The sequence below is a fragment of the Staurois parvus genome, unplaced genomic scaffold (genome assembly GCF_062004578.1).
Source record: "Staurois parvus isolate SC_StPar_1 unplaced genomic scaffold, SC_StPar_1.0 ptg000634l, whole genome shotgun sequence".
Lineage (NCBI taxonomy): Eukaryota > Metazoa > Chordata > Amphibia > Anura > Ranidae > Staurois > Staurois parvus.
The window spans coordinates 940955-953509 of NW_028318430.1; the positions used below are offsets into that span (position 1 = coordinate 940955).

Consider the following 12555-nt stretch of genomic DNA (forward strand, 5'->3'; position numbering starts at 1 on the left):
CTTACGGGTATACCTTGGAAGCCCCCTGGATTGCAAACACAGCACTAGGCCAATCCCTGAAATAATAATGAACAATCAAACCTTATCTTGGCACCTGACTTGGTTTACATATAATTATGTTTTGCTGTGCTCTACTGTGCTTAGTATGATATTACAAATTTTCAATAATTGAACCAATACTGATCTCACCCAGACCAGCTACTTCATATTTTGTAAGGATCGAGGTGGCTATTTTCTTTCCTTGTATGCTGCAGTAAAGGAATAGCTGATATATATTTATTTTACACACACACTACTCAAAAAAACACTTTGAAAACACATCAGATCTCAGTGAGGAAAAATATCATGCTGGATATCTTATATCATGGACTGGGTAATGTGTTGGGAATGTGAGGATGCCCCATCATTTGATGGAAATGAAAATTATCAACCTACAGAGGACTGCATTCAAAGACACCCCAAAAATCAAAGTGAAAAAATGATGCAACAGGCTAGTCCATTTTCGGAAATTTCATTGCAGCAACTCAGAATGGTACTCACTAGTTTGTATGGCCCCCACTTGCTTGTATGCATGCCTGACAACATCGTGGCATGCTCCTAATGAGACGATGGATGGTGTCTTGGGGTATTTCCTCCCAGACCTGGACCAGGGCATCACTGAGCTCCTGGACAGTCTGAGGTGCAACCTGGCAGCGTCAGATGGACTAAAACATGATATCCCAGAGGTGTTCTTTTGGATTTTGGTCAGGCGAGTGTGGGGGCCATTCAATGCTATCCTAACACATTACCCAGTCCATATCAGTATAGATATTCAGCATGATATTTTTCCCCATTGAGATCTGATGTGTTTTCAAAGTGTTGCAAAGTGATTTGCAAATGATGTTATGTAAAATATTGTGTTCTCTCTCTCTCTCTTTCCTCTTTTTTTTTTCCCCTAATTAAGCTTGCAGTGAGCTTACTACCCCATCATTGGATCGGAAGCCAAATAGCTTTGTTGCTGTTAGTGTCACAACCCCACCCCAGGCTTTCTGGACAAAGCATGCCCAAACAGAAATCATAGAGGTGAGTCTTGTTTCCCTAGGCAGAAAAACATGTTTTTATGTGCAGTACTATTAATGTTTGTGAATTGGGTCTGTTGCTCACACTACGTTTGGCAAGGTGGCTACCTGATATTTAGATGTTCTCGGCAACATTTATTGGTATAAGACACCACTTACCTGTTTTAATAAGGATAAGGGCTGTTTACCTATTGCAGTAGCCTGACAAACAGTAACTCACTGCCACCCATCAGACATTTTTTCTAATTATTATTATACAGGATTTATATAGCAGAAGAAATACAAATGATGTAGCGCTAAAACACCCAGTTAAAGCGTCAGTGCCTTAGGACATGCAGCATGATGTTAAAATCCTATATGAACATAATACATATATGTGCGTGATGATACTGACAAAATGGAAAACAGATGTGCAACCCCTACACACAGTGCACATATATGAATATAAAGTCCAGTGATCCTGTATCAATATTTGCACTCAAACAGAGTCCTTGGACTGTATGTGGGCCCGCACACCACCACGTGCAATCCGAAATCAGCTGAAGTGGCCTCTCACCTCCTCCCTGCGACCCTGCAGGGCCACAGAGCTTTATCAGATCCCCACTGAGTCAAGGTATGCTTCCTCTTGAGTGGATGGTTGGTATATCCCCAGTATACAGCTTCCACCTCTCCTGTGGTATCCTCCGAGGTGAGCTGAGCAGGATGCACCCCAGCTCAAACCCCCATGGGATAAAGGAAGCAAAAGACATCCTCCATAGTGTAAAACCGTTTAATAAATGCCGGAAAATAAATGTATAATACACTCACATTTGCCAAATAACATACAAGCTGTTTCCCATAGCATGGGTGTATGCGTGTGGCTGAGGGTGTACCAAGATGGCGCCGCGCCGGAAGTGCGTCACCACGTATTGCCGTCGACGCGTTGCGTCACGTGACCCCGTGACTTCCTCAGGACTGACGTGATTGGTCTATAGCACTCACTTAAATAGGCCAGCCTTTCCTCCAATCGTGACCCGCTGGGAGTGGTCACGGCGGCCATGTTCTTGTAGCCCGTCGATCTTCTACTTACACATAGCCTGAATAGGTGTATATAGAAGTATACATACACCACAGGCTTCAGCTCTAGCACAAAAAATCGTGCCAGAACCGATGTGGAATGTAATGGTAAGTAATTATGATGTACTAAATCCACCAGCAAAATGTAAAAACACATATATGAAAAATGTGATGAATCTATAAACAAAAAGCCTCCTGAAATGAACTTTATTAGGGAGGTAAATAAAATGCAAATGCAAATCTAAAAAATGATGATAAAAATAATAATGAAATGTATATAAAAAATATATATAAAAAATATATATATATAAAACAGGTAGATCACAGAAAACCGCCGCTCTCTATTTGAGGAGATAAATATTGCCAAAAATCTTGGGAAAAAAACATATAAATAAAAAAATAAAAATATAAAAATAAAAATACCACCTCTAGACATACGCTGTTCACCCTTCATATGGTTACATATATGAATGCAAATAACCAGAAAACACATAAGTAACTCAAGATACCACACAAAAGAAAAATTAATAATTGCTAATGAAGCAATTTAAATCAAAATCAATGTTAAGCCCTTTGGGCGTGTGTGTATCTAAAATAAATATCCACTTTGACTCCGCCTGACTTAATGCTCTGATCTTATGGCTTCCTCTCCAGTGCCTATGATACTTCTCAATTCCCCAGAAAACCAGACTAGAGGGATCCTTATTATGATACTGTGAGAAATGTCTAGAGACACTATGCTTAGGAAAACCCTTGCGAATATTTTGAACGTGTTCTCTCAATCGGACCCATAGCGGTCTTTTCGTCCGGCCAACGTATTGGAGACCACAACCGCATTGCAGTGCATATACCACCCCCTCTGTCTTACAGGATATAAAATCCTTAATTTGAAATTCTCTTTGGTTGTTAGTAGAGATGAAAGAATGGCGTCTAGGATTGGGGCCTTTAATAGCTCTGCAGGCATGGCACATTTTGCAAGGGAAAAAACCCTTATAATCCAAAAAAGTTGTTCTATTTTTATTAGGAGGATCTATCACGTTATGTACTAAAACAGATCTCAGAGTGGGGGCTTTCCTGTATATAAATTTCGGAATAGTAGGTAAAATTTTACACAATAGAGGGTCCGTAAGCAAAATGGACCAATGTTTGATAAACACCTTTTCAATATCCTTATAATCAGCTGTGAAGTCTAGAATGATAGCCAATTGATTGTCAAATTCCTTCTTATTCTTGTTACTCTTGTCTACCAGAAGGCAATTTCTATCCATGTCTCCTACTTCTCTAATTTTACTCTTGATGTTATCTTGACAGTATCCTTTGTCCACAAATCTATTTTCCATAATTGTGGCCTGCTTAAAGAATTCTTCTTTGTCAGTGCAGTTCCTCCTCAGTCTAATCAGCTGTCCCTTGGGTATATTCAACAGCCATGGGGGGTAATGGCAACTATCCAATGGGATATACCCATTGCGATCGACTTTCTTAAAGAAAGTATTAGTATAGATCTTCCCCTCATATGTGTAAATACATAAATCCAAAAAATTGATACTTGCCCGATTAACCTCCCATGTAAAGGTGATGTTCTTCCCATTGGAATTCAGCTGATAGAGGAACGCCTGTAGATCTTGTTCTGCACCGTCCCAGACAATGAACACATCATCGATGTATCTCTTGTACAGGACTAACTGTTGTGGGGGATTATGGTATACTGACTCTTCCTCCCAGTGGGCCATGAACAGGTTGGCCACACTGGGAGCAAATCTAGCCCCCATGGCTACACCTCTGATTTGTTTATAAAAGACACCTTTATACCAGAAGTAGTTGTGGGATAGACAATACTCGAGACATTCCGTGATGTATCTCCTCTGGGCCCATTTATATTGGCTGAGCTCTCTCAGACTCCAATTGACTGAATTGATTGCATCTTCATGATTAATGATCGTGTATAGGGCTGATACATCTGCACTTGCAAACACCAATTGATTGCCTCCTTTAACATTCTCTAAACATTGGATGAGATGCTTGGTATCTCTTAAATAGGCCTTAGTTTTAATAACCAAAGGTTGTAGAAAAATATCTACATACTGTCCCATTCTGGCCATGACAGAATCTATCCCATTGACTATGGGCCTCCCAGGTGGATTATCTGGATCTTTGTGGATCTTCGGTACCATGTATATAACGGGTATCCTGCACACTTCTGGATTTAGAAACTTAGTCTCTTTCTTATTTAATATTTGTTTGGCTTTTCCTTTCTCAATCAATTTAGTCAGGTCTTTTTTATACACATTAGTAGGATCTTTAGGTAAGGTTAAATATGTGGCTCTATCATTAAGATGTACTTCCATTTGTTTTTCATAATAGTCTTTAGTTAACATCACTATACCCCCACCTTTATCTGCTGGTCTAATGATGATGTCATTTCTTTTTTTCAATCTGCTAATACCAATAGCCTGAGCCTTATTCTGTATTCCTTTTGTAAAGCTCAATTTCTTAATGTCCATGTCAATCATTTTTTTGAAAACCTCAATCTGATTGTTATTACTTACTTGGGGGTTGAACAATGACTTATTTTTAAGTCCTGTGTGTACTATGTCATCATTGGGAGCAGTAGATACTAGATGTTTGGGTCCTGGTAACCCTAAGAAAAACTTTTTGGTGGTCAATTTTCTGGCATATTTAAGGGTGTCAACGTATATATTGAAGCCATTGGCTTTGTGTGGAGGGGCATATTTAAGACCCTTATCTAAAACTAATAATTCCTCTGTCGTGAGCTTGGTGTTGCTCAAATTGAAGACTCCTTCTCCTATGACTCTCTTTTTCTTTTGAGCCTGGCGGCCTCCTCTGCATCCCCTCCTCTGTCTATACTTCTCCGGCCTGGGCTGACTTCTGCCCTGTCCCTCCAAAAAAAATCCCTATCTGGATGTTCATATCTTAGAGGCTCAAACCTATTGGAGGTTGGAGGTGGACTTCGCTCATGAGGGCGATAATGGTAATCATAATTCTGGTAAGGTCTTGGGCTTCTATCATAATAAGGATTCGGATTATATCCTGATCAGGCATTATTAGGATAATATTGTTCATGTCTAGATGGACCATTATAATACTGGGTCTGTTGGTGATTAGGTCCTCGTGGAGGGTATGGTCTAGGTGGATAGTAATAACAAAAAACCACCTAAGAAAGGTAACCAGTGGAGACCGAATTACTATCCACCTAGACCATACCCTCCACGAGGACCTAATCACCAACACACCCAGTATTATAATGGTCCATCTAGACATGAACCATATTATCCTAATAATGCCCGATCAGGATATAATCCGAATCCTTATTATGATAGAAGCCCAAGACCTTACCAGAATTATGATTACCATTATCGCCCTCATGAGCGAAGTCCACCTCCAACCTCCAATAGGTTTGAGCCTCTAAGATATGAACATCCAGATAGGGATTTTTTTTGGAGGGACAGGGCAGAAGTCAGCCCAGGCCGGAGAAGTATAGACAGAGGAGGGGATGCAGAGGAGGCCGCCAGGCTCAAAAGAAAAAGAGAGTCATAGGAGAAGGAGTCTTCAATTTGAGCAACACCAAGCTCACGACAGAGGAATTATTAGTTTTAGATAAGGGTCTTAAATATGCCCCTCCACACAAAGCCAATGGCTTCAATATATACGTTGACACCCTTAAATATGCCAGAAAATTGACCACCAAAAAGTTTTTCTTAGGGTTACCAGGACCCAAACATCTAGTATCTACTGCTCCCAATGATGACATAGTACACACAGGACTTAAAAATAAGTCATTGTTCAACCCCCAAGTAAGTAATAACAATCAGATTGAGGTTTTCAAAAAAATGATTGACATGGACATTAAGAAATTGAGCTTTACAAAAGGAATACAGAATAAGGCTCAGGCTATTGGTATTAGCAGATTGAAAAAAAGAAATGACATCATCATTAGACCAGCAGACAAAGGTGGGGGTATAGTGATTTTAACTAAAGACTATTATGAAAAACAAATGGAAGTACATCTTAATGATAGAGCCACATATTTAACCTTACCTAAAGATCCTACTAATGTGTATAAAAAAGACCTGACTAAATTGATTGAGAAAGGAAAAGCCAAACAAATATTAAATAAGAAAGAGACTAAGTTTCTAAATCCAGAAGTGTGCAGGATACCCGTTATATACATGGTACCGAAGATCCACAAAGATCCAGATAATCCACCTGGGAGGCCCATAGTCAATGGGATAGATTCTGTCATGGCCAGAATGGGACAGTATGTAGATATTTTTCTACAACCTTTGGTTATTAAAACTAAGGCCTATTTAAGAGATACCAAGCATCTCATCCAATGTTTAGAGAATGTTAAAGGAATCAATCAATTGGTGTTTGCAAGTGCAGATGTATCAGCCCTATACACGATCATTAATCATGAAGATGCAATCAATTCAGTCAATTGGAGTCTGAGAGAGCTCAGCCAATATAAATGGGCCCAGAGGAGATACATCACGGAATGTCTCGAGTATTGTCTATCCCACAACTACTTCTGGTATAAAGGTGTCTTTTATAAACAAATCAGAGGTGTAGCCATGGGGGCTAGATTTGCTCCCAGTGTGGCCAACCTGTTCATGGCCCACTGGGAGGAAGAGTCAGTATACCATAATCCCCCACAACAGTTAGTCCTGTACAAGAGATACATCGATGATGTGTTCATTGTCTGGGACGGTGCAGAACAAGATCTACAGGCGTTCCTCTATCAGCTGAATTCCAATGGGAAGAACATCACCTTTACATGGGAGGTTAATCGGGCAAGTATCAATTTTTTGGATTTATGTATTTACACATATGAGGGGAAGATCTATACTAATACTTTCTTTAAGAAAGTCGATCGCAATGGGTATATCCCATTGGATAGTTGCCATTACCCCCCATGGCTGTTGAATATACCCAAGGGACAGCTGATTAGACTGAGGAGGAACTGCACTGACAAAGAAGAATTCTTTAAGCAGGCCACAATTATGGAAAATAGATTTGTGGACAAAGGATACTGTCAAGATAACATCAAGAGTAAAATTAGAGAAGTAGGAGACATGGATAGAAATTGCCTTCTGGTAGACAAGAGTAACAAGAATAAGAAGGAATTTGACAATCAATTGGCTATCATTCTAGACTTCACAGCTGATTATAAGGATATTGAAAAGGTGTTTATCAAACATTGGTCCATTTTGCTTACGGACCCTCTATTGTGTAAAATTTTACCTACTATTCCGAAATTTATATACAGGAAAGCCCCCACTCTGAGATCTGTTTTAGTACATAACGTGATAGATCCTCCTAATAAAAATAGAACAACTTTTTTGGATTATAAGGGTTTTTTCCCTTGCAAAATGTGCCATGCCTGCAGAGCTATTAAAGGCCCCAATCCTAGACGCCATTCTTTCATCTCTACTAACAACCAAAGAGAATTTCAAATTAAGGATTTTATATCCTGTAAGACAGAGAGGGTGGTATATGCACTGCAATGCGGTTGTGGTCTCCAATACGTTGGCCGGACGAAAAGACCGCTATGGGTCCGATTGAGAGAACACGTTCAAAATATTCGCAAGGGTTTTCCTAAGCATAGTGTCTCTAGACATTTCTCACAGTATCATAATAAGGATCCCTCTAGTCTGGTTTTCTGGGGAATTGAGAAGTATCATAGGCACTGGAGAGGAAGCCATAAGATCAGAGCATTAAGTCAGGCGGAGTCAAAGTGGATATTTATTTTAGATACACACACGCCCAAAGGGCTTAACATTGATTTTGATTTAAATTGCTTCATTAGCAATTATTAATTTTTCTTTTGTGTGGTATCTTGAGTTACTTATGTGTTTTCTGGTTATTTGCATTCATATATGTAACCATATGAAGGGTGAACAGCGTATGTCTAGAGGTGGTATTTTTATTTTTATATTTTTATTTTTTTATTTATATGTTTTTTTCCCAAGATTTTTGGCAATATTTATCTCCTCAAATAGAGAGCGGCGGTTTTCTGTGATCTACCTGTTTTATATATATATATTTTTTATATATATATATATTTTTTATATACATTTCATTATTATTTTTATCATCATTATTTTTTAGATTTGCATTTGCATTTTATTTACCTCCCTAATAAAGTTCATTTCAGGAGGCTTTTTGTTTATAGATTCATCACATTTTTCATATATGTGTTTTTACATTTTGCTGGTGGATTTAGTACATCATAATTACTTACCATTACATTCCACATCGGTTCTGGCACGATTTTTTGTGCTAGAGCTGAAGCCTGTGGTGTATGTATACTTCTATATACACCTATTCAGGCTATGTGTAAGTAGAAGATCGACGGGCTACAAGAACATGGCCGCCGTGACCACTCCCAGCGGGTCACGATTGGAGGAAAGGCTGGCCTATTTAAGTGAGTGCTATAGACCAATCACGTCAGTCCTGAGGAAGTCACGGGGTCACGTGACGCAACGCGTCGACGGCAATACGTGGTGACGCACTTCCGGCGCGGCGCCATCTTGGTACACCCTCAGCCACACGCATACACCCATGCTATGGGAAACAGCTTGTATGTTATTTGGCAAATGTGAGTGTATTATACATTTATTTTCCGGCATTTATTAAACGGTTTTACACTATGGAGGATGTCTTTTGCTTCCTTTATCCCATGGGGGTTTGAGCTGGGGTGCATCCTGCTCAGCTCACCTCGGAGGATACCACAGGAGAGGTGGAAGCTGTATACTGGGGATATACCAACCATCCACTCAAGAGGAAGCATACCTTGACTCAGTGGGGATCTGATAAAGCTCTGTGGCCCTGCAGGGTCGCAGGGAGGAGGTGAGAGGCCACTTCAGCTGATTTCGGATTGCACGTGGTGGTGTGCGGGCCCACATACAGTCCAAGGACTCTGTTTGAGTGCAAATATTGATACAGGATCACTGGACTTTATATTCATATATGTGCACTGTGTGTAGGGGTTGCACATCTGTTTTCCATTTTGTCAGTATCATCACGCACATATATGTATTATGTTCATATAGGATTTTAACATCATGCTGCATGTCCTAAGGCACTGACGCTTTAACTGGGTGTTTTAGCGCTACATCATTTGTATTTCTTCTGCATTGTTTTGATCTTGGGGTATTGGATCAGATGTTAGCAGCTTCACACGTTTACCAATTGTATTTTACATAGGAGCGCAAGCAGATTCTTAATTATCATCTTAGGATTTATATAGCGCCAACGGTTTGCTCAGCGCTTTACATTATAGTGGGTGACAATACAGTAACAATACAGGTCAATACAAGAGGGAATTGAGGGCCCTGTTCCTTGGAGCTTACAATCTAGGAGAGAGGGGTGAGTGGTACAATAGATAAAACTGTGGGGGATGGAGTGGTTGGAAGCGTAGAGGATTCCAGTATTAGCAGAGGGCGAGGTAGGCTTCCCTGAAGAGATAGGCTTTTAATGATCCCCTAAAGGCAAGTAGAGTAGGTGATAGTCTGATAGATTGGGGTAGGGAGTTCCAGAGGATGGGTGATGGCCAGGAGAAGTCTTGGAGATGAGCATGGGAGGAGGAGATAAGGGAGCTAGAGAGTAGGAGGTCTTGCGAGGAGCGGAGTGTACGGTTTGGGTGATATTTAGAGATAAGATCGGATATGTAAATTGGGGCAGTGTTGTGGATGGCTTTGTATGTCATAGTTAGTGTTTTGAATTTTATCCATTGGGCAACTGGGAGCCAGTGGAGGGATTGGAAGAGAGGGGTGGCAGATACAGAGCGGTTAGTGAGGTGGATGAGTCTGGCAGCAGCGTTCAGGATAGACTGAAGGGGGGATAGCCTCGTTGAGGTAGGCCAATGACGAGGGAGTTACAATAGCCGAGGCGTGATATGACAAGGAAGTGAATAAGTTGCTTAGTGGTTAGCGGGGTTAGGAATGGTCGTATCTTGGAGATGTTGCGGAGGTGAAGTCTACATGATTTTGTCAGCGATTGTATATGGGGCTGGAAGGACAGATGGGAGTCTAGGATTACACCTAGTACCCTGGCATGAGGGGATGGACTAATGATTGTGTTATCGAAATTTATGGTGAAGTCAGTGGAGGGGACGCGGGCAGGGGGGAATACTAGGAGCTCAGTTTTTGAAAGATTCAGTTTGAGGAAGTGGAGTGACATCCAAGCCGATATGTCACTTAGTAGGCTAGCAATGCGGGTGGAGACTGAAGGGGTGAGGTGAGGGGTAGACAGATTTGCATGTCATCAGCATAGAGATGGTAATTGAAGCTGTGGGAGTTTATCAAGTGACCAAGGGAGGAGGTGTAGATGGAGAAGAGAAGGGGTCCAAGAACAGAACCTTGAGGGACCCCTACAGAGAGAGGGAGTGAAGAGGAGGTGGCAGCGTTATAGGTAACACTGAAGGAGTGCTGCGATAGATAGGAGGAGAACCAGTAGAGAGCGGAGTCTCTGAGGCCAAGAGAGTGTAGTTTTTTTAGGAGAGGGGGATGGTCAACCGTGTCAAAAGCTGCGGAGAGGTAGTAGGAGTATTGAATAGTGGCCGTTGTTTTTTGCAGTTAGTAGGTCATTAGAGAGTTTTAGTAGGGCAGTTTCAGTGGAGTGTAGAGGGCGAAAGCCAGACTGTAAAGGATCGAGAAGGTTGTTGTCAGTGAGGTAGGAGCTCAGGCGATTGTAGACTAAGCGTTCTAGGAGTTTAGAAGTAAATGGCAGCAGGGAGATGGGTCTTAGGTTGTTCAGGTTGGTGGGTCCAGGGAGGGTTTTTATTAAGTATGGAAGTGATGTGCGCGTGCTTTAGAGGGGAAAGGAAGGCACCTGAAGAGAGGGAAAGATTGAAGATGTGAGTGAGGGAGCATAGGATGGAGGAGGAGGGTGACCGAAGGAGTTGTGAGGGGACAGGGTCCAAGGGGAAGGTGGTGAGGCGGGCTTCTGAGAAGACCTTGAGGACCTCTTCGGTGGTAGCGAGGTCAAAGGAGGAGAGTGTTGAGGGAGGTATGGTATGAGGAATGCTAAGTGGGGTGGGTGTCTGTGTAGTGGCGATGTCCCTACGAATTGCATCAATCTTGTTTTGGAAGTGGTTTGCAATCTCGTGGGCAGTGAGTGAGGCGCTGGGTGGCGGTGGGGGCGGAGAAAGTAGAGAGTTAAAGGTAGAGAAGAGCCGACGAGGACTCGAAGAGAAGGTATTGATGAGAGTGACAAAGTAGGCTTGTTTAGCAGCGTGAAGGGAGGAAGTGTATGTTAGGAAGGCAGATTTATAACGGGTGAACGCTTGGTGGAATTTGGTTTTACGCCATAATCGCTCCAGCGCGCGAATGTGTCTTTTGAGATTCCGGGTGTGGTCAGTCTGCCAAGGTTGTAAAGGTTGGGGCCTGATGCTTCGTATTGTTAGGGGAGCAAGCGAGTCTAGAGCGGATGAAAGCGAGTTGTTGTAGACAGCAGTGGCCAGGTCGGGGCAGGACAGGGGGTTGATGCTGTCATAAAGTTGGTTAGTTGCAGAGTGGAAGGGAGCCGGGTTTAGGTTTTAGAGATTCTAATATTTTGGCTACTAAAAAAAGACATATTTTAGATATTTGTGATACAGAATTTCTCCTTCCATCTTATTGGGATACATTTTGGGTTCACATTTATGTATAAACAACCTTAAGCCTGGGTTCAGACTTTCAATTCGCACAGAAACCACACCGCATTCCTGTGCAAATCACATGCGAATTCTGTGCAGTGCGATTTGAACCATACATTTTGTGTGGCTCAAATCGCACCACATCCGCACCAAAAAGGTGCAAGACCCTTTTTTTTGCTCTGCATTAGAATCTGATCACATGGGTATTCACACCCATGCGATCCGATTCTGCACTGCAATTTCGGGGTGTTGTTAACTTAAAATACACACCCACAGTGGTTCGATGAAGGGGGTGCGATTGTGATGCATTGCGGAATTCGCACAGAAACCGTTGCATATTCTGCACCGCATCAGTGTGAACTCAGGCTAAATCTTTGTTTTCACACTTGTTTAAATAGCAGCAGTTCTAAACTGTTGCATGGAAAACTTGTCACCACATTTACCAATGCATGTTGGCTATAATTTTACCTTATGGAGAAGACCTGGATTACTTTAAAGAACTCCACATGGATGGCTGGCACTTCTGAGATCCTAGGCTGCAAGCTGACTCCTTGCTCCCCATGGTGCAATGCTAGTTCTCAGTCCTCAGTCAATAAGCTAGACAGCTCTTCAAACAACAGCCTTCAGTTGTTAACATGCAAAGAACAAGAATTAAAATTGTTACTATAGAGAGAGCCCTTTGTAGACATAGGCAAGTTCAAAAGTATCCCAACACTTTAAATCCAGGCCCTGGACTCGCTCATAGATGAGAGCAGGTAATAGATGGCACTATATAATGGTGGCTAA

At 41.7% G+C, this 12555-nt stretch overlaps 1 protein-coding gene across 8 annotated transcripts in view; it reads left to right on the forward strand.

Moving 5' to 3' along the window:
* The window catches only part of INPP4A (inositol polyphosphate-4-phosphatase type I A), a 173627-nt gene that overhangs the window by 65580 nt on the left and 95492 nt on the right, over nt 1–12555 (forward strand). For all 8 annotated transcript variants that reach the window (XM_089693465.1, XM_089693462.1, XM_089693464.1 and 5 more), the window contains exon 5: nt 944–1062. In XM_089693465.1, the coding sequence (XP_089549591.1) occupies nt 944–1062 (119 nt within the window). The remainder of the gene's footprint in view (nt 1–943; nt 1063–12555) is intronic.